The sequence below is a fragment of the Echinops telfairi genome, unplaced genomic scaffold (assembly GCF_000313985.2).
Source record: "Echinops telfairi isolate 266 unplaced genomic scaffold, ASM31398v2 ScPeMD7_60;HRSCAF=208, whole genome shotgun sequence".
Classification (NCBI taxonomy): domain Eukaryota; kingdom Metazoa; phylum Chordata; class Mammalia; order Afrosoricida; family Tenrecidae; genus Echinops; species Echinops telfairi.
In genome coordinates, this window is record NW_022103958.1 from 3941736 (window position 1) to 3967214 (window position 25479).

The window sequence follows — 25479 nt, forward strand, 5'->3', positions numbered from 1 at the left end:
TGTGCCAACCTGGCTGATAAACACATGTGGGGTTAATTGAAGGGCGGAGGGATAAATGGCTTGGTGATCCTCACCTTTCTAGTTCTCTGGTCTCTTGCTCTCTGATGGTTGAACCAGGGTGCAGTGCCTTAGCCAGTTCCCTGCTTCAGCTATCAAGGCTCACTTCTAGCGAGACATCCCTGAGGAGAAGCTGAATGGACCTACCCCGATGCAGCCCTGGGTGCTGGAGCAGCCGCATGGAGACCCCTGTCAGTGCTGAGATGCTTCCACGTTCACTGATTGGGCTTTGCTCCTGCAGTCGGCGTCATTGCGTGTGTTTTATGAGATGGAGGAGGGCTTTGTAGATCGGTGTCGGACATAGGGGCTAATGTTGGACTTATGGGCTTGGATGGCACTGGGTTGGGATGCTTTCTTAATGTGCACTTACCCTTCATATAAAACTCGCTCTTATACATATGAGTTTCTGTGGATTTGTTTCCCTAGTTAACACATCAGCTTTCCAGATCCCCTCTCTTATAAGTTAGGGAATATAGTCCTCATCCTTGGTGTTCGTTTCCCCAGGCAGGACTCCGGGCAGCGCCATCCAGGGCCACTGCCCCTCGCTGCCCCAGACTTCTGCTTCCCGCATCTAGGAGGGGGCCGGGCAAAGGATCCATTTGACCCCTGTGACCCCTGGTCCTCAGAGAGGAGACAGTGGGGTCTCCCACCACACAGCCTGCCTGTCCCGACAGGTGTACAGGCTCCGGCTAGCTCTGGGGGCCACTGCTGCGGGCTGGGGAGCAGAAGCTGGCAGAGTTGCGCTGGGGGTGGGGGCGGGGACAAGAGCAGCCAGGAGCCACGTAGGCCTCACCTTCTCGCAGAGAGACCTCAGCGCCCTGGAATTCGTCTATATTTAGTGGCTGGCCAGGGGGAGGCAGATAAGGAGGGCCTGGTGGGGGGAGTCCCTTATAAAGTACAGGGGGCCCCTGTCCCTCTCAGTCCCTCAGAGAGTGCCTGCTGGGTGTCTGTGTGACCTCTCTCAAGATGCCAGAGCCCGGGAAGAAGTCAGGTAACTCCGGGTTTCTGGTCGGGCCTGAAGGGGGCTTATGTGGGTTGGCGATCCTTGGGGAGCTGCGGTCGGAACTAGTTCCTGAGGGGATGGGGAGGACCAGGCCTCAGCGGAGGCCCTCTGGGTTCTTGCTTAATACTCACTCTCTCCTTTCTCAACGATGAGAAGGCGGGTGACCCTGGGGTGGGTGGCACCCGTCCCCCACCCGGGGGCCATCTCCCCACATCCAGGACCTAGGGGGATCCCTTCCTGCCCCCTGCCGGGGGGTTGGGTGGGCACCTGGGGAAAGGCCCATGCTGGCAGAGCCCACATTTCGTCCTGGCGTCTCTCACCCTTGGGCCTCAGTTTCCCCATCTGTACCAGGAGGATTTAGGTCCACTGTCCCTAAGGTTCCCCAGCTCTAAGATCTTGTTCCCCGGTGGGCCCCCCACCCCAGGCGTGCCCCCCACCCTCTCCCCGAGTTGAGCGGCCTGCAGCCCCTCAGTTCTGGGAGAGCCCGGGCCAAGGACAGAGAAATTCACCCAGGGCTGGAACCCTGCCCCTCCCCACACGTCCCCCTCAGGCAGCTTTATCTCGGCTACTGAGGCCCTTGAAAGACAAATTTAGCCACATTCCAAGTAGATAGAGTCCCAGCCCCTGCCAAGGGCCCCACGCCAGTGACAGGGGGCAGGGCAGGGCATCACACCTCTCCCCACCCTCCCGGACAGGGGTGGGAGGAGGGGAACAAAGGCAACACTAGGCTCGTGTGGACACTGAGGCCAGGGCCCACCTACTGGCTGCTTTGAGCTTCAGTGTCTGCATCTGAGAAGTGGGCATGCCTGGTGGAACTGCTGGGGGCACTGAATGGGGGAATGCGTGGAAGATGCTGGTCACAGTGGGAACAAGAGGGGCTGCAGGGGCCCCCGGGTGAGGCTGGGAGGCTGGGGGTCCTACAGCCTCTGCTCTGGCCCCTCAGGCTCAGCCTTCAGCAAGAAGCCCCGGTCAGCCGAGGTGGCCGCCGGTGGCTCTGCGGTGTTCGAAGCAGAGACAGAGCGGGCAGGCGTGAAGGTGCGCTGGCAGCGGGGAGGCAGCGACATCAGCGTGGGTGACAAGTACCGCCTGGTGGCAGAGGGCACACGGCACACACTGACCGTGCAGGACGTGGGCCCCGCCGACCAGGGGTTCTATGCAGTCATTGCTGGCTCCTCCAAGGTCAAGTTTGACCTGAAGGTCACAGAGGCAGGTAAGCCCCGGGTCAGACTGTCCCTCGGGGGCAGCCCAGCCACCTCTCCTTGTGCCCAGGATGCGTGCCTTTGCGTTGGCTCTGCCCTCTGTCCCCTTGTCAGTAGCAAGGCCCCTTGCGGGGTGGCCCAGGTGCTCATCCCCACCCCAAGCTGCTCCGGCTGTTGTGGGTGTGAGAGAATACAGAGATGACTGAGGCACCCATCTCCTGTGAGGTGACTGCACTTCCCTGGGTGCTGCCAGCACGGTGGGAAGCCCCAGCACAGCCCAGGGAGGAGGGGAGGACGGACCCCACCCTCCAGGGGAGCAAGGCCACAGTTACCAGGAGGACTACGAGAGGGCTCTCCACTCAGTGTGTGCTTCCTGGGAGGGTGGACGGGCAGTGAGTTCTGTCACATTGGCTTCACTCCTAATCCGTGTGACAGTGTGGAATGGCTTCATGGCGTGTCTGGCATGTAGGTGGCGTAGTGGTTATAGGCTGGGCTGTGATCCGAAAGGCCAGCAGTTCTAAACCACCAGCCGCTCCGAAGGAGGACATTCTACTCCCGTCCAGAGTTCTCCTCTCTCAGAAGCTCACGGGCAGTTCTACCCTGTCCGGCAGGTCACTGTGTGTCAACATGGACTGGTCGGCAGGGAGTGAGTTTGAGAAGCTCTAATAGAAGGAGCCCTGAGCGGTACACAGCAGGTTCAGCTCCAGGCCGCTCACAGGAAAGCCGGCAACCCCCCAGCTGCTCCTAGGGTGGGAGATGTGGCAGCCTGCTTCCGTAAAGATGGACAGCCCAGCTACCCTCGGAGGGAGGGCAGGCGTGCCCTGTCTTACAGGGGTGACACTAGGATGACAAGTTGGGTGTTTGGCTCAGCGTCCCATGGAGCTGTAAGGGGAGGTTGGAACCACTGACCTTGTGCTTAACCTCTGAGCCACCAGGACTCCTTAGGAGGACCAGATGGGGCTGGGAGCGGAGGGAGCTGGCTTGGGTCTCTTCATGCTGGCAGGGGGGTGGGAGGGATGAAGCAGGGCGACCGAGGGCTTCAGACAGCGCTCTGGACACGGGGCAGTGTATGCGTCTGTGCAAGACTGAGTAAGAAGGAGCCAGGGACAGGGGGACAGAGCCTCTCCAACCCCCTTCCTCCCTTCAGAGAAGCCGGAGTTGGCCCCTACCCAAGCCCCCAGCCCAGCTCCTGCCCCTGCCCCCGCGGAGGCCCCTGGATCCCTAGCCCCAGCCTCTGAGCTAGAAGGAAGCTCCCCAAGTCCTACAGGTGAGCAGACTGGGCAGGGAGGGGCAGGCCCCAAGGGAGGGGGCCCGGGCAGCTCTCAGAGGCCTCTGATCACAGGGCCAAGCTCAGAACCCTCCACTGGTCCGGTCCCCGGGTCCTCTGGAACTCCCGATGACCCCATCGGTCTCTTTGTGACGAGGCCTCAGGACGGCGAGGTGACAGCAGGTGAGTGGGCTGCTGCACCCAGGGGCGGGTGGGGCAGGTGACAGCTGGGCTTCCCCCCAACCCAGGTGTCACCCCTCCCCTGCAGGCGGCAGCATCACCTTCTCAGCCCGGGTCGCCGGGGCCAGCCTCCTGAAACCACCTGTGGTCAAGTGGTTTAAAGGCAAGTGGATGGATCTGAGCAGCAAGGCGGGCCAGCACCTGCAGCTGCATGACAGCTACGACCGGGCCAGCAAGGTGGGGGCCTGGGGCGGGGTGGGGGCACTGGGGGAGGAGACTTAGAGTTGGAGATGTGGAAACGGGGAGGAGCCCTCGAAGGGGTGGGTGGGATAGCAAGGAGGGTGATAGGGGAAGGGACATAAGGAGGAGAGCACGTGGGACGTGGGACAGAGAAATCTGGGAGGAGGGGGCACAGAGGGGAGCTGGTGAAGAAGACCCATGAGAGCCCCCAGCAGGCGGCTCAAGAGGCATCAAGGTGTGAGGAAGGGGGATGGGGAAGCAGAAGTTGGGGGGTCGGTACGTCAGTCTCAGGGGAACACGATGAAGTTTGGGGCCCAGTTCAGACCAGCAGGGCACACGGTAAAGAATTGGGCGGGGGTGGGGGGGGGGAGAATTGCAGAGAAAGGGCGCCTGCGAAGGTGTAAGACCCCTGGTGGAGTGGGCAGCAGAGCTCCAGGGACCCCCAGGGTGGACCAGAACAATTATTATTCGGCACCCTGGTGGTGTGAACAGTGTCATTTGCCCCATGACAAGGCCAAAGGTCAGTAACTTGAACCTTCCCAGAGGCTCCTCGTGGTCGGCCCGGCAACATCGCCCTGAGCCAGAATGGATTCTACAGCCGCAAAGAGCCAGAAACGCCACCCTCGGCCCCCTTCCACACTGCCCCTTTGGACAGGGCCCTAGGGCTGGCACGCTCGGGGGCGGGGGCTGTGCACTGCACTGGGAGCCTGTCCCGTGGTCCGTGTGTCTTGGGAAAGGAGCCCTGTTCCCCGTTGGCACCGGCTCTGTGGTGAGGGGGTTAACCAAGTCTCCAGGGGTGAAGAGAAAGAGTGGGAGCCCTCCCAGGCCTTTCACCAACCCTGGTGAGGGCACCTGTCTCCCCTGACACCCCCCCACCCCGCGTCTGCACAGGTCTACCTGTTTGAGCTGCACCTCACCGACACCCAGCCCGCCTCTGCCGGCGGCTACCGCTGCGAGGTATCTACCAAGGACAAGTTTGACAGCTGCAACTTCAGCCTCACCGTCCACGGTGAGGGGGCTGGCCCCCACCCACTGCAGTAGAGCGCACCCCCAGCCCACCCAGGAGTCCCTGGGCTGGGACGATGGTCACTGTGCCAGGCTGCCCACCGGAAGAAAGGCCTGGTGATCTACTTCCACAAACTCTACCACTGAAGACCGCAGGGGGCACAGTTCTACCCTGACACCTGTGGGACACCATGGGTCAGAATCGGCCTGGTGGCAACTGCTCTCAGTAGCCTTGCAATGCCAACCACCTGTCCGACCGGGCCCAGGGTGGCCCAGCAGGGTGTGGAAGGGTCCCACAGGAGCCTCGGGCTCAGGCTGGGGGCATGTTTCAGCTGCGCCCAGATCTTGTCTAGGCTGGGACCCTGTCTCGGTCATCTTGGTCTTCCTGGCTCCTGGCACAGGGCCTGGCACTGCCTGATCATCTGAACAGTGGAGGCTGAGCTGGGGGAATGAGGGGGGGCGTAGAGGGTGGGGGGTGTTGGAGACTCCAGACTGTCCCCACTGCCCTGGCACCTCGGTCCTGCGAAAGGACTCTTAGTGGGTCATGGGTGGAGAAATGGGTCTACAGAGATGCAGACCCCAGGGCAAGACCCCCTCTGACGGCCCCTCCCCTTTCTGTACCCAGAGGCCATTGGCCACAGCGACCTGGACCTCCGATCTGCTTTCCGCCGCTCGTGAGTGACCGATTCTCCTCGGGGCTTGGGTAGAAGCATCGCTAGATTCTGAGACCCCTCAGGGCCAGAGGTGGGGGCAATGGGGGAGAGGCACAGTGCCCTGGGCAGGTGAGGACACAGAATATCATCCCACAGGAGCCTGTCTGGAGGTGGTCGGCGGATCAGGTACCTTCCCCTGCCCTGTTCCCAGACACCTGGGGTCTGAGATGGGTGGGGCTCAGTGCATAGTCCAGCCAGGGTCCCTTCCTCCTCATTCCACACAGTCCCCTCACTGGGACCTGACTGGGGGGTGTGGGTGTTCTTCTCCACAGCGATGGCCATGAGGACGCAGGGACTCTGGACTTCAGCTCCCTGCTGAAGAAGAGGTAAGTCCCCACGTCATGGTGCCCGGCAGGTGTAAGGCCTGGTCTCCATCTCAGCCACACCGCTCTCCTGCTGTGACCCAAGGCCGGTCACGACACCGCTCTGGATCACTCTCCTTGTCTGCTGAGAGGACCGGCCCTGGTGTTGGGAGGCATTAACGTTGCTGCCCTCGAAACTGCCCTGCATGCAGATTTGAGTCTGCCCTCACCCACCCTGGGCTCCAGGACCCCAAAGCAGCTAGGAGAGGCTCTCGCAGCCGCAGGGGTTGCTCAGCAGCCCAGCACAGCTGACCTGTGTCCTCCTCTGTCTTCTCCCTCCCTCTGCCCTGTCCCTCCGGCCTTCACGGATGCTGCTGCTGTTCAGAGAGTAAGGAACAGGGCCTGGGGGCTGGGCGGGGTGGGGGTGGCGGGTGCAAGGTGAGGTTAGGAGACCACAAACAGGGCTGAGTCTCGGCTTCCCAGCCTCATGTCTATCCTGACCCCCGCCTGGCAGAGCTGGGTGTTGTTAGCCGCTGTGAAGCCGCCCCCCACGTGTGTGCCCCCCGTGTGTGCACTGCAGAACTGCTGCGGGAGGCTGTCAAGGCTGGAGCCTTTCACCTGCCGGTCACCAGGCCTCTCTTCCACGGGGCCTCCGGCTAGTAGTCAGACCCGGAACAGCTTGCACCCCCCAGGGGCTCCTGGCAGAGCTGGGTGGGTAAAAGGCAGTGTCCGCAGAGGTCCTGCCTGTGCATTCCACAGATGGAGGGGCTGCCCACAGGGTGGGGGTCTCAGGGTTTTGTGGGGAAGTGGCCCTGATCTCTAACATATCCCTGTCTCCGCCCACCCCCACCCCCCGAACCTGAGCAGCAGCTTCCGGATCTCGCGGTGAGTGGCCCCCTGAGTCAGTACCCCTCACCCCCACTTCTACCAGGAACCCCTTCCTCCTCAGGCCCCAGACGGAGCCTTAAGCCCCCTGGGTCTCAGACTTGGCCCGGGACCCATGCTGGCTTGCAACTGCCCCAGAAGAGGCTGGAGGGCCCCGAGGGTCAGGGCAGTTGTGGGCCCTGGGCCCCAGGTAGCCGCACCCAGGGAAGGGGGAGGGCTGCCATCCTCTCCTGAGGCCTCTCTGCGGGCACACAGGGACTCGAAGCTGGAAGCCCAGGCCGAGGAGGACGTGTGGGAGATCCTGCGGCAGGCGCCACCCTCGGAATATGAGCGCATCGCCTTCCAGCACGGGGTCACCGACCTCCGAGGCATGCTCAAGAGGCTCAAGGGCATGAAGCACGAGGAGAGGAAGAGCACAGGTGAGGAGAGGCCCAGGTGAGCCCGCCCCCCCCAAAGAGAGGAAGAGCACAGGTGAGGAGAGGCCCAGGTGAGCCGCCCCGGGGGAGGAGAGGAAGAGCGCATATGAGCCCCCACCTACCACCCCCCACCCCGAAGAGGAGAGGCCCTGGTGAGCCCTCATCAGGGAGAAGGAGGCGCAGGTTAGCCCCACCACCCTGGAGAAGAAGGTGCAGGTTCGCCCCCTCCATCAGCAACAAGCACACAAGGCTGTCTACTCCCGTGAAGAGTGACCTTCTCAGAACCCACAGGGGCAGTTCCACCCTGTCCTCTGGGGTCGCCGTGAGGTAGAGAGAAGCTTGCTCAGGAACTAACTCAGGGCGAAGGGCAGCACAGCTCTGGGCTCAGCCAGGCCGTTGGAGGCCTTGGGAACCTGCCCCGTGAGGTAGAGGCACGCCCTACCCCCTCACACCACCTTCCCCACGGGCAGCCACTGCCGGCGTCGTGGAGAGGAAGGTGCTCTGTAACCCTGGCGGTGCCCCCTCAGGTGTGCTCAGCATGCTCGTGGGGAGGGCCTGGAGTTGAGACACCTCCCCTCCCCTGGCAGAATTTGTTCCTTCTAGAAGCCCCCTGCCCCATTCCTACCACCAACTAAGCTGAGGAGGCAGAGAGGACCCTAGGGAAAACAGATAGGGGGACAAAGACACACACTCACACAGAGCAGGCAGGCAGACACACAGGACAGAGAAAGTGGCCCTGGAGAAACAGAGGTGTCCTGAGGGGGCAAGAGGGCATGGAAGGGTGAGTGGAGGGCCTGGCCTCTGCCAGCCAGTGGGGAGAGTGGGGGACCAGGCAGGGAGCAGGGCGACTGAGGGGCCATGCACCCGCAGCCTTTCAGAGGAAGCTGGAGCCGGCCTACCAAGTGAGCAAGGGCCACAAGATCCGGCTGTCCGTGGAGCTGGCGGACCCGGACGCAGAGGTCAAGTGGCTGAAGAACGGGCAGGAAATCCATATGAGTGGCAGGTGGGGCACCGGGTGCTGTGAGTGGGTGGAGGGGCCCAGGGGAAAGGCTGCATCTCACAGCCTTGCTCAGCCTGTGTTTCTCTCCACCCCTCCGTCTCTCCTCTCCCTGTCTCCCCCTCCCGCTTCTCTCTGGGTGCTTCTAATTTTCCTCTCTCTGTCTCTCCGTCTCCCGTCCTCCTCTCTGGGACATTCCAATGGCACATTCTCTTCCACAGCAAGTAAGTCCCGGCTCCCCGGAAGGCTGGGGTGGGAGGTGCAGCAGGGCCCTGATGAGGGAGGGGATTTGAGGGGGGCATCCTAGGCCCCGGAGGCTAGTCCCTGGCTCTCAGCCCCCCACCCTTCTCCCCACCCCACCGCCCCCTGCCAGGTATATCTTTGAGTCCATTGGCAACAAGCGCACACTGACCATCAGCCAGTGCTCGCTGGCTGATGACGCGGCCTACCAGTGCGTGGTGGGCGGTGAGAAGTGCAGCACGGAGCTGTTCGTCAAAGGTGGGTCTGGGGACCCCGGGAAGGGGGGCCGTGAGGGCCACAAGGATGGGGTCCAACCAGCCCTCCCTGCCTCCACAGAGCCCCCGGTCCTGATCACGCGCCCGCTGGAGGACCAGCTAGTGATGGTGGGGCAGCGGGTGGAGTTTGAGTGTGAGGTGTCGGAGGAGGGGGCTCAGGTCAAGTGGTGAGTGCCAGAGGCTGGGGCAGGGGCGGGCAGCATCCCTAGGGGCAGGGGGTGGCCGAGAGAGGCCCCGCCAGCACTTGCTGCCGCCCACCGGCTCACCCAGGCTGAAGGACGGCGTGGAGCTGACCCGGGAGGAAACCTTCAAATACCGGTTCAAGAAGGACGGGCGCAGGCACCACCTGATCATTAACGAGGCAACGCTGGAGGATGCGGGGCACTACGCGCTGCGCACCAGCGGGGGCCAGGCACTGGCCGAGCTCATCGTGCAGGGTGAGGCCCGGGCCGGCTGCACAGACACCGCCAGAAATGTCTTTTCTCGTGGTGCAGGGGCTGCAGGGGGCACTCAGGGCCAGGCCCTGGGGGAGCCCCCTGGCCATCCTCAAGTGGGGTCTGTCTGTCCCTGTTTGTACCTGCTTCTGGGGCTGAGCCTCTCTTTGCATCCCTTCCAGGAGGTGGGCTCATTAGCGTCACAAACAAAGCCCTCTTGCCAAAGAATCCCAGCACCTAGTAAAATCAAAACAAACCCACTGCCACCCCATGACTTCTACAACTCACTGTCCACTCTTAATGACCCTATAGAGCACCCCTAATCTCAAGTCTCTGAGGCTGCAAAGCTTTCAAGGAGTACACAGCCTCATCTGTCTTCCAATGAGCGGCTGGTGGGTTTGAACTACTGATCTTGGAGTTAGCAGTTTAATACTTACCTGGCAGTACCACCAGGACTCCTGATCCATTGACTCAAGTCTGGCACTTGGTGAACCTATTTAGGGTTTCCGAGGCTGTCAATCTTTTCCAGAACAGGATAGCCTCATAGTTCTCTCTGAGAGGTGGTTGGGCTTGAACCCATGACCTTGTGGTCCAATGTTTCCCAGGAGGGCATAATTCAACTCATCCCTGCCAAGCCACATAGAGGGATCAGGAAAACTGGATTCAAGGTCGGTGTGACCTTGGCTAGTCACTCTGCCACCTTGGACCTCACCTTCCTCGCCTGTAGCCTGGGCCTGCTGAGGTGACCCCTCAGCGCATCACCACCTCACACACTCACACGTGCACTCACCCGGGGGCCCAAGTGCTCGCCTGGGGCCTCCCCCCACCCCCACGCCCCCTCCTGAGCTCACTGGCTGTGCACTGCCCCCAGAGAAGAAACTGGAGGTGTATCAGAGCATCGCAGACCTGACGGTGAGCGCCAAAGACCAGGCTGTGTTCAAGTGCGAGGTGTCGGATGAGAACGTGCGGGGCACGTGGTTGAAGAACGGCCGGGAGCTGGTACCGGATAGCCGCATCAAAGTGTCCCACATCGGGCGGTGAGTGCCGGGGCCAGGAGACTGAGCTGGAGGGACAGAGGGAGAAACAGGCAGATGGAGGGGAGGAGACAGAGGGGCAGACAGACTGACCGAGACAGAGAGAGGCAGAGGCTGGGTGAGGTAGAGGGACACAGAGAGAAACAGGCAGAGAAGCACAGGGACAGAGTGACAGAAAGAGAGGCAGACACACGGACAGAGACTGAGACAGAGGGACCAACAGGTAGACAGAGTGGGGTGGGGAGACAGAGGCAGAGACAGGCAGACAAAGAGACACACACCCAGATAGAGACAGAAAGAGGGGCTGTTTTAAGAGACAGAAGCAGACAGAGGAGATGGACACACAGGTGGCGACCCTCAGGGCGCCAGCTTTCTGCTCCTGAGAGCCTTGGCCAGTTCCCGCCCACTCTCTTAACTCATCACCTGAGCAACTGGGCTCCCGTGCTGGGTCCTGCCTCACAGAGATTAGCAAGGATCAGCCAATGCCCAGGCCCCCAGTGGCCTGCCAAGGAGAGAAGTGGCCTCCTTCTGCCCCCCCCTGAACACAAGGGCAGGAGACACAGCCAATGAAGGAGAAAGCACTTTAACAACCTGGACACCAAGACACTAGGAAGATGAGGCGAGAGTCCCCGGGCCCCCTAAGCCACCATGGTCCACAGGGTCCACAAGCTGACCATTGATGACGTCACGCCTGCAGACGAGGCCGACTACAGCTTTGTGCCGGAGGGCTTCGCCTGCAACCTGTCAGCCAAGCTTCATTTCATGGGTGAGTGGCGCGGGGGGTTGGGTGGGGGGTGGGGGGCAGGGCCAGGGGCAGCTTGCTGGCCCCTTCTTGGCTCCGGTCCCACTTGCTCTTCCTTCTCTTGCAGAGGTCAAGATTGACTTCGTGCCCAGGCAGGGTGAGTTTCAGGGGCCCCACCTCCCTGCGCCCCACTCTACCCACATCTCCTGCATGGGCGTGGGGATCCTGAGACCCAACCCCAGCTCGGCCGTTCATCAGACTACAGGCCACCGGCTCCTCTCTGTGAGCCTCAAGTTCCCCACCTCTCACACGGGGTTCCTAATAGCCAGGATGCTCCTTAGAGGACTCGGGTGGTATTTCCAAGCACGTGACCAGACTCTAAAGGCTTGTCCGCCTCTTGGCCACTCAGAAAGGACACCCGTGCGTTCAAGGCTCTGACAAACCCTGCTGTAAGGAACTGTGGGTCACCCTGTCCGCCACGCTTACCTGACTACTAATTTGGCCACAGAACCCTTTTTTCTTTCCTCCTGTCAAGACGTGGGTGCTCCCCCAAAGACCGTCTGAGAAATGCCACCCTAGGCAAACGGTTGTGACCCAGCTCCCAGGGGACTGTCACTGGACTTAGGTGCTGGTGACAGGATGGTCCGTGCCGACCCCGCTCACTGGAGGCAGGCACGGACCCGTGCTTTCTGCTGTGAGTGACCTGCACCCCAACGACACCGAGGGAATGACAACCAGGAGCAAGGGCTTAGCTCCCGGCTCTCCCACCCGCACCTCTCAGGGCCCTGTGTTTCTCCCAATCCCCCTGCCATGGGCCTTCTGCTCCTCCCCAGAGCCCCCCAAGATCCACCTAGACTGCCTGGGCTGCGCATCGGACACCATCGTTGTTGTGGCGGGAAACAAGCTCCGTCTCGACGTGCCTATCTCCGGGGACCCGGCGCCCACCGTGATCTGGCAGAAGAGCACACAGGTGCCGAGGGCTCCCCCTCCACTCTCCCGTCTGTGAAATGGGTTTGTGGGACTAGCAGGCTGGGGGGGGGGGCAACTCCATATCCTCCCCTCCCCCACATACTCCATCTGGTCACTCACAGGGAGCTGAGGTCCAGCTGGCCTGGAAGTGGGCAGGGTGAGCAGCTAGTGACAGGTGTTAAGGGGACCGAGGAGAAGTGAGGGGCTGTCAGGCAGGGATTCCATCCAAGCTAAGTCAGCCCCTCTCCCCAATTCGGCCCTCTGGCTCTGTTCCCAGGGGAGCGCAGCTGCAGTGGGTCCAGCCTCTGATGGCCCAGAGGACACAGGAGCCAATGAAGAGTGGGTGTTTGACAAGAAGGTGAGTGAGGCTGAAGTGGACGCGTGTCCCTCAAGGTCTCCGTGGAGGTGCTCGCACTTGGGAGGTGCCTCAGGGAGGCAGGCAAGAGTCACACCTGGCCGGCGAGGGGCTCCAGGGGCCTCCTTCTCACACTTCAGTCAGGTGCACGCTGGAGTGAGTAGGTTTATGTCATGTGGCCAAGCCCCAGACACTGCCAGGGGGCTACTATGATGCCCACCCGCCCTTCTTCCTGAGTTGACTAGTGAGGCCGCCATCAGGGCCAGCCCCTCTCTGCTTTCTTCTTCCATGGCTGTTAGTCCTTCTGCAGAGCCGTCCCCCGGCCAGCACAGCACTGCTGGGAGGCTTCCTTTTTCCCATTTGACAGAGGGGGGAAACTGAGGCACTGAAAGACTAGGTGAGTGGCCATGCTCTATGGTCAAGCTGGAGAGGATGTCTGAGACTTCCCTGCATACGGTAGGTGCTAAATACATGCTCCTGAAGCCGCTGTCTGCCTGGGAAAACTGCCCACATGGGCTGTGTGTGAGCCCCTCCCCGGAGCCTGGATGAAGCGCAGGTCCTATTGCCAGACAAAGGCTGCAGGGGCCTCTGGGGTCTAGGTGGGCCCTGACTCCCCAGCTTCCCCCCCTGGCCACAGCTGCTGTGTGAGACCGAGGGCCGGGTCCGCGTGGAGACCACCAAAGACCGCAGCATCTTCACCCTGGAGGGGGCGGAGAAGGAAGATGAGGGCGTTTACACGGTGACGGTGAAGAATCCCGTGGGCGAGGACCAAGTGAACCTCACAGTCAAGGTCATCGGTGAGGCCGGCCAGGGAAGGCTGTGTGGGCCCCCCCCCAAGCCCGTGGTCATTCAACAAGTGTCCTGGGACACCGCTCGGAGCCAGGCAGTGAACAGGACAGATCTTGCTCTGTCTTTAAAGAGGGCGCTAGACACAGAGCCTTCAGTAGACGTGCTGTGATTGTGTTGGGGGGCTGTGGGGAGGAGACAGTACCCATAACAATGTGGGCGAGCGGAAGGGCTTTGGGTGTGGAGGGTGAGTGAATGATTACAGTAAGTGACCTGGGGCGGGGGGGACAGTGAAGATGGGGCCGAGAGAGAGGGGGGACACAGGCCATTGAATAGAGGCCACAGTAGGTTGATTAGGTCTCAGGTGATGACTGTTAATTGACAAGTTCAAACCCACCAGCCCCAGTGGGAAAAAGGCCTAGTGGCCTTGCTCTACCAACATTCCAATACAAACCCAATGGCATCGCGTCAGTTCTGACCCTCGGCCACCCTGAGGTTTCCGAGAATGGAAATCATTACCGGAGCGGGTGGTCTCCTCTTTCTCCCCCAGAGTGGCTGGCTGGTGGGTCCGCACTGCCGACCTTGCAATTAGCAGCCCAGTGCCTAGCCCACCGCGCCCGCAGGGCTCCTTAAAGATCACAGCCCGGGACATCCCCGTGGGGCAGTTCTACTGTCGGCCACGTGGCCTCCCTGTCGGCACTGCCCTCTAGGAAGGTAGCTTTGGGAGGAGGGGAGGGGCAGGGGGTGACGCGGACCCACCTCCGCAGATGTGCCAGATGCCCCTGCAGCCCCCAAGATCAGCAACGTGGGCGAGGACTCGTGCACGGTGCAGTGGGAGCCGCCTGCCTACGACGGCGGGCAGCCTGTCCTGGGTGAGCGCCACAGCGCGGGGCGAGGGCGAGGGCGGGGTCGGGGGAGGGGTGCTGGGCGCCCAGAACACAGTGCCCGCCTCCGCCCCACCAGGCTACATCCTGGAGCGCAAGAAGAAGAAGAGCTACCGCTGGATGCGGCTCAACTTCGACCTGCTGCGGGACCTGAGCCTGGAGGCCCGGCGGATGATCGAGGGCGTGCCCTACGAGATGCGCGTCTACGCCGTCAACGCCGTGGGCATGTCCAGGCCCAGCCCTGCCTCGCTGCCCTTCATGCCCATCGGTGAGGTCGCCCGCCGCGCACGCCCAAGGGCAGGTTCCTGGGGAGGTGCCCGTGTCCACAGGAGCACCAAACAACCTCACTGCCATCTAGTCGAGGCCAACGCATAGCGACCCGACAGGACAGGGTAGAACTGCTCCCAGACTGTAACTATTTAGGGGGATATAGAAAGTCCAGTCTTTCTCCCGCAGAGGGGCCAGTGTTTTTGAATTGCCTACCTCGTGGATCACACACCCTAACGTGGAACTATGTCACCAGGTCTCTCTGCGGTGTGTGTTAGACCTAGGTGGACAGGAGGCTCAGAGAGGTGAACTGACTTGCTCAGGATCACCCAGTGGTAGCTCTGGGCCCTGGCAGACAGATACCTGTCTCTCAAGCCACACTTTCCTCCTGGAAAAAGTGTGGATAAAGGCGGGCTCTGTGGAGTGGAATGCCACACAGCAGGGGCTCAACTAACATTTTGTGTCCCCTGCTCCTTCAGCCCAGGGTTTGCTATGTATGGGACAGGGCGAGGGTGGGGGTGCCTGAGTGGCTTGCCTGGACCAGCCCTGTGACTCCCTGGCAGGACGGTTTGGGGTCGCCTCTCTCTTCAAGACTTGGTTTCCAGTGTGGTGGGCTGGGAGGGTGGAACAGATGGGTTGGGAGTCTGCCGCCGGCTGCCCCAGGTAAAAGCAGAGTTTGGAGGATGGCAGGAAGTGGGCTGTGCCTTTGGGAGTAAGGGCCCCACCTCCTTTTCAGGGACCATCTCTGTAAGCTCAGCTCTGAGTCTAGTCCCTTAACCACACACACAAAAACCAAACTCACTGCCATTGAGTCATTTCTGACTCATGATGACCCAGTAGGACAGAGTAGAGCTGCCCCTGTGGGTTTCTGAGACTGTAAATGTTTACAGGAGTGGAAAGCTTCATCTTTCTCCCTCGGAGCAGCTGGTGGTTTGAACTGCTGACCCTGCGATTAGCAAGCCAATGCACAAGCCCTGCCACCAGCCATCCCTCTTCATCACATAGGGCCTGGAAATGCTCATGGGTTAGCTCAATGCTTCCCAAAGCAGGCAATACCACCCCCCTGTGGGCAGGGGTGGGGTGGCTGCAAAACAGATACCTACGCTTTATTCTGGATGGTGGCCTATAGCACAAAGTTTTTCCTTCCTAGGGAGGGTGCTGAGTAATTTTGGCTTTTTTTCTGAAAGGGGGAAGCATGCTTCAGCTGTCTTTGGCAATCACACGTGTAGGTTTTCTTGCACCCGCAGAGGGGACTCGCCTTCTAGGCATGAGTGTGTTTTTCTGTGTCTTTTGTTACGTAAACCCACTGTTGCTGAATCAATTTTAACATGCAGACCCTATAGGGCAGACCAGAACTGCTTCTTGGCATCGGCAGAAAGCCTTTGCAGGAGTAGACAGCCTCGTGTTTCTCCCCCAGAGTGGCTGGTCGTTAGTAACCCACTGCTTAACCCAGTGTTCCACCAGGGCTCAGGGGTTTTTGTTGTTTAGATCTTTTGTTCACTCTAAGGAGCCCTGCTGGCACTGTGGGTTAAAAGTTGGGCTTTTAACTACAAGGTCTGCAGTTTGAAACTACCAGCTGCTCCACAGGAGATAGGTGAGGCTTTCTGTGCTTGTCAAGACTCAGAAACCCCAGAGGGCAGTTCTACTCTGCCCTACAGGGTCACTATGAGTTGGAATTGACTCAATAGCCGTGGGGTTTTTCTGCGGGTAACTATTGTTGATTTTGCCTGTTATTATTGTGACTTAGATGGGGGCGATTTTGCTTAATCCGACCCAAGACATGCCTTAACGACGTGAAGATATTCTCTAAAGTGTTTTAAAGTCAACTGGAGTGAAGCTCCTTGTGACTAGTGGGAGGTTGAGGGCTCCTCCAGGTGCTGGCTCCCTCACCACCCTCTCTGGTCTCCCCTCTGCCCAGCACCCCCCAGTGAACCCACCCACCTGGCTATAGAGGATGTCTCTGATACCACGGTCTCTCTCAAGTGGCGGCCCCCAGAGCGTGTGGGAGCAGGAGGCCTGGACGGATACAGCGTGGAGTACTGCCAAGAGGGCTGTGAGTGCCCCTGCCCAGGCCAGGCCCCTGGCACCCTTTGGGTCTTCTGTCCTCAGCAGAGACCCCAGCCAGCCATCAGTGGGTAGGCAGTGGGGCAGCCTGTTGCTGCTGATTCGGTCTCAGCCTTGCCTCCCCACCCCTCCAGGCTCAGAGTGGATGGCTGCCCTGCAGGGGCTGACTGAGCGTACAGCCATGCTGGTGAAGGACCTGCCCACAGGGGCCAGGCTGCTCTTCCGAGTGCGGGCTCACAATGTGGCCGGACCCGGGGGGGCCGTCACCACCAAGGAGCCTGTGACGGTGCAGGAGATATTGCGTGAGTATGTCAGGCTGCTTGTCTCCCTCACGCCACCTGGCCCGTGTCCAGTCACAGGGCCTGTCACTGAGACTCAAGTTCTTGTGCCGGGTCCCCTGCCAGAGGAAGGGTCAGGGTGCTGGACTGGTGCGTGTGAGTGTGTGGGGGTATCTCATCCACACACTGGCATCTCAGGGCTCGGTTATGGGAGCCAGACTCGTGTGAAGGTGGTGAAGGCAAGTCAACTGAGGCCAGGCCGTGTATAGAGTCGTTTGAAAGCTCTTGATTGGACTACATGCAGTTCTGGAAGTGAGCCAAGGGGCATTGCAAAGCAAGGCTTTTCCAAGGACTGGCTTATGGAGTGAAGGAGGGGTTGCCGCGAGTGATTACAGACCATGATTGCAAGAGTATGTGTTCCCCGGGTGGGTGGGGGCTCAGGGTGCTCCTTGGGATGTCCTCAAAGGTCTTTCCCGAGTCATAAGATGTTAAAGTGGCCTTGGGCCCATGTGTTCCTGGCATCAGTGTGTGCAGAACATTTCTGAGAAGACCCACTAAGAAAAACCTAATGCAGCTTGTTTAAATTTCATTATTAGGGACGATTTCCCAATAATCAAGGTAAGCACAGGCTTACCTGGTGTGAATAATTTCACCTGACTTTCACCAACACGCTGTGGTTAAAACACACCAAACACACCTGAGACTGCTCACCACAGATTAGTAAGGATGCACAAGGAAGCTTGTCCGTGTCAGGGGCTGTCCTTTTGAAAAGAGGCTTTGATTCTGTAGGAAGGTGCTGTGGGTTTGAGACAGTTGCCAGCCAGACCTAGGAAGCAGAAGTAAGCCCGTGCTTGCCCTGCTTCCTTGGGTACTCTGAGTAGGGAACGTGTAAAGAACTTCAGTGGCGCCTGAGCTGATGCCAACCCTCAGGGTAGAGGCAGGCTGCAGACCTCAGCTATCCACAGATCTGTGTCTCTCGAGTTTCAGTTCTCAGGCAACGGGGAGACCACTTGGGATCACACGGGCCTGTCCCAGACCGGCTTCCTGGCCCGATGAAGGGACTGGGTTTAAGACTCATTGTCACAGTTGGAAACAGGCAGCTGCCACTGTGGCATCAACCACGTTGCTCCCCGTCCCTGATCTCTGCCTCATGCAGCAGTGCGGTGAGGTTCAGGTGCAATCAGGAACGGGAGCTCTTTGGACTGGGTGGGCTTGAGTGAAGTTAAACCAAGGGCCAGACAGCTCCTGTCTCAGCTGCAGCCCCTAGAGCCCTGCCTGACAAAAGAAGGTGGGGGTGTGGGAGGGGCTCCCACAAGGCTGGGACTGTGGGAAGGCCTGGCTGAGCCCACCCACCCTTACCCGCAGAGCGGCCACGGCTCCAGCTGCCCAGGCACCTGCGTCAGACCATCCAGAAGAAGGTTGGGGAGCCCGTGAACCTGCTCATTCCTTTCCAGGTGTGCAGGCCCCTTCCCTGTCCGGAGAATGACTGGATCCAAACCCTGAGCCCACACCCACCACACGCAGGGAAGGCCAGGGTTGAGCTGCATGGGAGTGCTCCCCTTGAGGTCCATGGTTCAAACCCACCAGCTACTCTTCCAGAGAAAGGAGACTGCTGGCTCCCATAAACCCCCACGGCCTCTGAAAACACAGGGTCACTGAGTGGGACCTGACTGGATGGCAGAGCGCTGGTGGTCTCGCTTTGTTCCCGCTCAGGGCAAGCCCCGGCCTCAGGTCACCTGGACCAAAGAGGGGCTGCCACTGGCCGGCGAGGAGGTGAGCATCCGAAACAGCCCCACAGACACCATCCTGTTCATCCGCTCGGCCCGCCGCGCCCACTCGGGCACCTACCAGGTGACCGTGCGCATCGAGAGCATGGAGGCCAAGGCCACCCTGCTGCTGCAGATCGTGGGTGCGTGACCCTGGACCTCCGACCCCACGCGTATCTGGTTCCCAAGCTGGGCTCCAGGCCCCTGGGGGTGGGGCAAGGAGGTGGGGGCGTGGCCCTGTGCCTGTCCTGGGCCTCTCTCAGCCCCGCAGAAGGTGGCAGACTAGTGACCACTGACTCAGGCCAGGTGGTCTCCCTGCAGATAAGCCAAGCACTCCCCAGGACATCCGCGTGACCGAGGCCTGGGGTTTCAATGTGGCTCTGGAGTGGAAGCCGCCCCAGGACGACGGCAACACGGAAATCTGGGGTTACACGGTGCAGAAGGCCGACAAGAAGACCATGGTGAGCGGGGGCTCCAGGTTGCCCCACGGGCCCAGCCCCCTCCTGGGGGCGGGGCGGTAGGGAGGGGCCGCCCACAGGCGGGAAGCCCAGCCCCGATGTCCTTCTGCAGGAGTGGTTCACGGTCCTAGAGCACTACCGCCGCTTGCACTGCGTAGTGCCCGAGCTCATCGTGGGCAATGGCTACTACTTCCGAGTCTTCAGCCATAACATGGTGGGGCCCAGCGACAAGGCTGCCACCACCAAGGAGCCCGTCTTCATCCCCAGACCAGGTGCCTACTGCCACCAGGGTGAGCTGGGGGCGGGGGGTTTCCCTCCAAGTAGCCCTCCGGGTACTAAGTGCTGCCCGCCACAGGCACCACGTATCAGCCACCCATCTACAAGGCTCTGGACTTCTCCGAGGCCCCCAGCTTCACGCGACCCCTGGTGAACCGCTCAGTCATTGCCGGCTACAATGCGGTCCTCTGCTGTGCTGTCCGGGGCAGCCCCAAGGTACAGCCCTCCAGCCTTGATCTAGGATCCCCGGGCGCCCTCCTCTCCCTGCCAACCACCACCACCAGCAGGCCTTGGCTCTGGCGGTGTCTTCTCAGCCTTGAAGCTCCGTGGGGGCACATGGGAGGTGTGGGAGCACCTCGGGACCTGTCAGGCCTTGGTAGCCAGAGATGGCTCCTCTGTCCGCTCTACAGCCCAAGATTTCCTGGCTCAAGAACGGCCTGGACCTGGGTGAGGACGCCCGCTTCCGAATGTTCTGCAAGCAGGGCGTGCTGACCCTGGAGATCCGAAAGCCCTGTCCCTTCGATGGGGGCGTCTACGTCTGCAGGGCCACCAACCTGCAGGGTGAGGCACAGAGCGAGTGCCGCCTGGAGGTGCGAGGTGAGGAAGCCCTGGCCAGGGCCAACCTTGGGGGACACGGGGCACCCACCCGAGTGCCCTGCCAACAACATAGCCCTGGGAGGCCTTGGGGGTGGGGTGGGGTGGCTGCTGGAAGGCTGGGGGCCGATGCAGGGCAGGCAGGAATGGCACACAGTGCATGGCCTCCTCTCCTACAGTGCCTTAGTGACCAGGAGACCCCCCGCCAGGCGGTGGCTAGGTAGGTACTCCACGCAGACACCTGGCTGAGAGGAAGTGAGGGCGTGGGGTGGGGGAGTCCCTGTCGATGCACTCACGAGGGGACCTGTGCCACAGGTGCGGCCCTGCACCAGCCTTGCGAGCCCGGAGCCTGGGGAGCCGGCGCAGTCATCTTCCTCTGCTCTGCTGGTGGGGTGTGGGGGTGGAGTTGGGCACCAGTGCTGTAGAGTTGGCACTGGGGGGGAGGGGAGTCTGGGGGACTGGGCCCCGGGCAATGATGGTGGGGGACAGGGCCCATCAGATTCTGCACCCCCCCCTACACGTGTGTCAGGGCAATAAAGGATCACACCTTCCTTGGTCCGGCCTCGTCACTCTCGGAGAAGTGATTCTCAGCACTGGCGCTGGTCTCCAGCTCCTGAGAACAAGCCTCGGGCAGACATCGCCCCTAGCGCTAGACAAGGCTCAAGAGGCTGCTCATTCTCCCCAACTGCTCCCAGCCTGCAGCAGGGAAGATGCATGGGGAGGGGGGATCCCCATGATCAGCAAGCCCACATCTCCAGACATGAGTCAGGACGCTCCTCTGCTCCTCCCTCCGTGAGGGGCACTCATCAGCGAGGGTGCTTTTGGGTCTTTCCTGCCCAGCAAGTGCCAGAAGGCATGGCAGAGAAGACAAATCCCACCAAGACTGAGCTGCCCAACCCAAGGGCACTCCAGCCTCTGCCCGAGTCGAGTCACGTGGCTCTCTGACAGCACCAGGGCCTTGTCTGTCTGCACTGGTGGCAGTGGTTCCCTCTAGTGGCCACTTCACAGTACACCCAGCCTCAGCAGGGCCCAAGGTGCCACGTGAAAGACAGCCCCCCCACCCCCGCTAAGGAGTGGGCAGCAGAACTGGGGGTCCAGAGTGCCAGAGTCTGGGGTGGAGTTGGCCCTGGCTCCCTGCTTCCTGACAGCTCAGTGTCTGGGGACAGCCTCCCTCAGGCAGTCAGGGGTCAAGGACATTTATTTCACAGTCACACAGCTGTACACATTCTATAAATAATGTGGAGCAGAACTATTTACAATGAGCTCGTGCCCATCCCCAGGCCGCCTCTCCCTCCAGGCACCTGGTGCCAGGAGGGCCTGGCTGCAGACACAGGTATGGGTATCGAGCTGGCCCCTCCCTGATTCTCAGCCAAGCAGCCGGGGTCCCTGGGGTTGTCAGGCCAAGCACACTGTGCTCTCATGCGGCGGCGGCGGTGGAAAGAGGAGGGGGTGATGGGGGAGGTGGACTTTGGGCAAAGTCCCTCAACACTGCCCCGTTGAGGCTGAGGCGGCAGGAGCCTAGCCAGCTAGGAACATTGGCTTAAGGAAGCAGGGTGGAGGGTCATTCTTGCCAGCTGTCCCTGACTATCCACCCCATCCCCTCGGTCCTCTGTCTACCTCGTTGGGAGGGCAGGCCACTGGCTGGTCTCCTGCCCACCCCACTGAGGGCACAGAGCCAGGCTGCACACTGGAGCTTACAACACCAAGAACACAGATGAGCAAACAACACAGGGACACCCAACAGTGGACTCACACTGGCTTACACGCAAAGTTCTCAGAAGCCACTGGCCTAACACACCCACGTGCACACGTGCACACACACTCTTGGGCCCTGAGTGGGCAGGAGGAGAAGGGGTTGAGACTAGCCCAGCTCGGCTATGGGCACGTCCATCCAAAGCCATGCCTGGGAGACACACGGCTGGCAATGAGCTCAGCCTCAGAGGCGCCTGCAGACAAACGCCCTGCACCCTCGTCTCAGCAGCCCTGGGCATGGGACCAGCAGGAGGTGGGCAGCAAGGGGCGGCTGGGGCTGGGCAGCTGTGTCGTCCCTCTCCGTCAGCTAGACACGGGCCGGGGCGGGGTTCGGAGGTCTTCCTCGCTGCTTCGGACTGCAGCCACGTACGAGAAGAGACACAACACAGAGTAGCAGATCTCGTGGGCCTAGAGTGGAAACAGTAACAGGGAGGTCACTACCACGGACACTGCCCCACTGCACGAGTGAAGGACAGGCCTGCCCGAACGCTGGGTTGGTCCCCAAGCCCGAGCCAGGCTTCAGGTGCCTCCCGGGAGCGAGGGACTGCGTGTGGGTTTCTCCCTGGGCTGACGCTGGCTCTGGCCTCGGCTTGTAGGCCAGACTGGACTCTCGAGCTCCCCGATCCCCGCTCAGCCCTGTGCTTTCCCAGGCCCCGACGCGGTGCGCAGGCTGGCCTGCCAGGCGTGGTGTGGCGAGACGTGGTGGCAAACTCACCATCGGCGTCTTGTACTTGTGGCTCACCACTTCTTTAATTTCAGGAACTAAACCCGGACAGGCGAGAGACAAAACAGAAAGTTCAAGACTGAGAGCGGCAGTGCCACACTTCCTCAGGCGGCAGCGCCTGGCACCAGGGTCCCCGTCCCCTGTGGACCGTCGCGGTGGCTGTGGCAGCTTAGGCTAGCACTGGGCAGAGGCCACTGGAGGGTCTGTCCAGAGCTTGTTGGGTGCCAGGACCGTGCCCCAGAGGCCTCGGCTAGATCCCTATGAGGGGCTCCCTGCCTGTCGGGGCTCCTTGCTCAGTGGCCAGGATTCTACTACTCTGCCCGAAGAGCCCGGGAGGAGAGGGGGCACTTCTCACTAGCCTGGACTCTGCTACTGTCCAGGGCCCCTGGGGAGCTGCAGGGGGCACCCCCAAGCTTTGGGCTCTCGCCTGTGCCTCAGCCTGCTGAGGCGCCTATGAGCCTGTTCCTGCCACCAGCCCGACACCCTGGTCACGTGGCACCGCCTCTCCACCCCAGCCCCCTGCACAGAAGGTCCCGAGGCTAGCTGAAGAGGCCACATGACATGCTACTAAATCCATTGGCCGTGGTGGGAGCAGCCTGCCGTGTGAGGGGGAGCGTCAGAGGGCTCGGGAGCAGACGCACCGGGCAGAAGAGAAGGCGGGGAGGTGATAGGAGCGCCAGGCAAAATACACACACGTCCACAGCCCGGAATGCAAGGCTAAGAGTCGCCTGGGCCCCAGCCATGCAGGGGTCTGCCTGGCTAGGGGAAGGAGGAAGGCCCTTAGGTTCCCAGCCTGTGAGCCCGGAGCACAGGGCCCTGGTGAGCCCTGGGGCCAGAAGGGGAGGAGAGGTGGTGGCACCTTGGGAGGCCAAATTCTGGGAACCAGGGCTCCCAGGGAACAGCCTCATCAGGGGCAGAGCGAGAAGCCCCACGTCCAGCTCCTGGGTTGGAAGAGCACCCCTAGTCCCCTCTGGAGAAGAGAGAAGCCCGGAGCGCGCGCGCATGCGCGCGCACGGACGCACACACGCCGAGAGTGGGCAGCGAACCAGTGAGCCAGTGCAGGGCAGGAAGAGGGTGGAGCGAACGAAGACCCTGAGCGCGACTGGAGGGAGGTAGGGTGCCCGCCCCACCCAGCGCAGGGTCCTGGGAGAGGCAGCGGAGCCGAGATCACAGTTACCTGCTGGAGAAGGAAGGTTTTCGCAGCAGCGACGAGGGGCGCGCAAGAATGAAGCACAAACAGCAGAGCTCAAAGCCCCGGGGTGAGAACCCTACACCACCCGGCTCTCGAGGCCGCCATACCTGACCCCTGACCCTGGGGCCCATAGGGGCCCGTCTCTGGAGCGGGGTGCCCCACATCCAGCACGGCGTGGGGGCCGGGGTGGCCGGGAGGGAGCACTGGGCTGCTAGAGGGATCATAGCAGGCGACATGTACACAGCCGAGCTTGGGGATGGCCAGTCTGCTCTGCCCCGAACTTCCTGACCACCTGCCAGCCAAGCAAGGGAGAGTGGCAGAGGGCGCTGAGCCCCGGGGGTGCCACCGCACGCTCCCAACCCGTCTACGGCTTGCTGGTCTGAGCCCGGGCCCAGCCGGCGTCCTCCCTGTCCCCAGGCCCTCCTCTGGAGCGCCTCGGTGTGAGCAACTGCCACGTGGTCCAGACCTAAGAGCAAAATAGTGTAATTACCAAATTCCTCCAGGACAAAGACGCCTCGGACTGTATTGCACTTTTTAATGTGATTCAGCTCTATGAAAACCTGTAAGAGAGGGGGGAGGGAGGGGTAAGGCCCGGAGGCAACACCCCGGCCCACAAAGCCCGCTCCCCCTCCACCGACCCCAGCTACAGCCCCTCCCCGCACGCAAGGAAACCTAGCCCCCAGGGAGGACGGATGGAAGAATCCACACACACAGGACTCAAAAGCGCTGAGAAGAGAAGTCAGCAGAAAGGGAGTGTACCTTCCGCTCCTGGCCGGAGGAGAAAGCGTGGGAGAGAAATGAAGGCGTTAGTCTGAAGGGTCAAACCCAGCCCGCCAGCCCCTCTGCTGGCCGGGGCTGCCTGCCCGTGTGCCCTCTGCCCTGGGCAGCGCTGGCAGGGGGGGGCACTGTGCCCAGGGTACCCCCTCAGCCCAGCAGGTCTCTATCCTTCCATGCATCCTCCCCCGGCGCAGAGGGCTGGCACGGGTGCAAAGCTCCCCTCGGACTGTCCTGGGGGTGGGAGGTGTTGGGTGTCTTCCTTGAGTCGGGATCCGGGAGCTCCTGAGAAGGGTGTGGTGGTGATAATAGCAGCCACCGTTTACTGAGCACCTATGAGGAGTCTGAAGAAGGCTGCTTCTAACCCTCACACCTACGTGGCCTGAGACGGCAGCTCGCCCATGGCACAGAGCAGCACAGCGAGGAGCAGAAGGCCTGTCTGCCCACGAAGAACCCGAGGTCTGCCTGGCTTCCAAGTCCACTGTCTCGCCACCCGCTGCCACCCCTGCAGAATGGCCAGGCAAGGTCCAGGGGCTCCCTCCACCTCGGCAGAAGAGGGGCCACAGACAGGGAGGAGAGATGGAGAAGTCAGGTCTGACTCCCCACTGGAGGGCTCACCTTCCGGCGGCCAGTCTGGGCTACAGGTTAGCTTGGCCACGCGGTGTGACTCTCAGAGAAGGATGACAAGGCAGGCACGGCCCGGGGGTGGGGGTAGGGGGACAGGCAGGGCTGCTGGACACTGCTCAACAAGCCCCTTCTGCAGAAGATGAGGTGCCCGGAGCCCCAGCATGGAAACGTGCTCCCCACAATGCGCCAGAAGCGCAGGCAGCTGGGTGCCCCAGAAAGTGCCCAGGTTAACTTCTCCTTAAGGTCTGCCAGGGTTTCCTGCCACCCAGACTGGAACTATATGGAGGGGCTGCTAAGAAACCCCGGGCAGTATCTCCCCTGACATCAAAGCTGCCCAAAGATGACAAGTGGAGAGAGCGAGCTGCAGTCAGAACCCAGGGGTTCATCGCCCTGGAGCCCCCGCTGCCTGCGGGCACCTGGTGCACAGACCCAGTCCAGGACCTTGGAGAGAAGAGCTGGCCCCCTGGAATGGGGGAAAGGCACTTGTGTGAAGGGCAGAGCGGTGAGCGGATGTGGAAGGACTCGCTGGCCGTAGGGAGGACACACAGCGAGGATGAGGGAAGACGGAGGAACCGCGACTGAGGAGGGAGCGCACAGCCTGAGGAGCTCCCCGTCAAGAGGAGGACACACTCCCAGGAAGGGGAGGAGGAGGAAGACTCAGCAGGAGAAGATAAAGGCCAACACACACACACACACACACACACACACACACACACACTCTCTC

The 25479-nt window shown here is 61.3% G+C and overlaps 2 protein-coding genes across 39 annotated transcripts in view; one reads left to right on the forward strand and one right to left on the reverse strand.

The window, feature by feature from the left end:
* Positions 1–964: 964 nt before the first annotated feature.
* MYBPC3 (myosin binding protein C3) lies at positions 965–20237 on the forward strand. 2 transcript variants are annotated; one of them, XM_045290942.1, is made up of 35 exons: positions 965–1048; positions 2004–2270; positions 3407–3526; positions 3602–3709; positions 3795–3943; positions 4838–4955; positions 5577–5625; positions 5761–5790; positions 5937–5990; positions 6352–6354; positions 6834–6851; positions 7107–7270; positions 8138–8270; positions 8486–8488; positions 8638–8762; positions 8841–8946; positions 9050–9216; positions 10085–10250; positions 10907–11013; positions 11117–11146; positions 11823–11959; positions 12224–12316; positions 12951–13110; positions 13867–13971; positions 14063–14251; positions 16169–16303; positions 16449–16616; positions 17958–18046; positions 18306–18501; positions 18680–18819; positions 18929–19088; positions 19172–19308; positions 19503–19689; positions 19866–19906; positions 20002–20237. In XM_045290942.1, the coding sequence occupies exons 1-34, from the start codon at positions 1024–1026 to the stop codon at positions 19871–19873; spliced, it is 3846 nt and encodes a 1281-aa protein (XP_045146877.1). In that variant the 5' UTR covers positions 965–1023; the 3' UTR covers positions 19874–19906; positions 20002–20237. The 2 variants fall into 2 exon arrangements, with proteins under 2 accessions (XP_045146877.1, XP_045146876.1); XM_045290941.1 differs by having other exon boundaries at positions 979–1048; positions 12236–12316.
* Positions 20238–20866: 629 nt separating this feature from the next.
* The window catches only part of MADD (MAP kinase activating death domain), a 48720-nt gene continuing 44107 nt past the window's right edge, over positions 20867–25479 (reverse strand). For 16 of the 37 annotated variants that reach the window (XM_045290896.1, XM_045290894.1, XM_045290895.1 and 13 more), the window contains 4 exons: positions 24114–24122; positions 23845–23914; positions 22154–22200; positions 20867–21846 (listed from right to left, as the gene is read on the reverse strand). In XM_045290896.1, coding sequence (XP_045146831.1) covers positions 21742–21846; positions 22154–22200; positions 23845–23914; positions 24114–24122 — 231 coding nt within the window. In that variant the 3' untranslated portion in view covers positions 20867–21741. The remainder of the gene's footprint in view (positions 21847–22153; positions 22201–23844; positions 23915–24113; positions 24123–25479) is intronic. The other 21 variants (XM_045290908.1, XM_045290918.1, XM_045290915.1 and 18 more) reach the window with 2 other exon arrangements.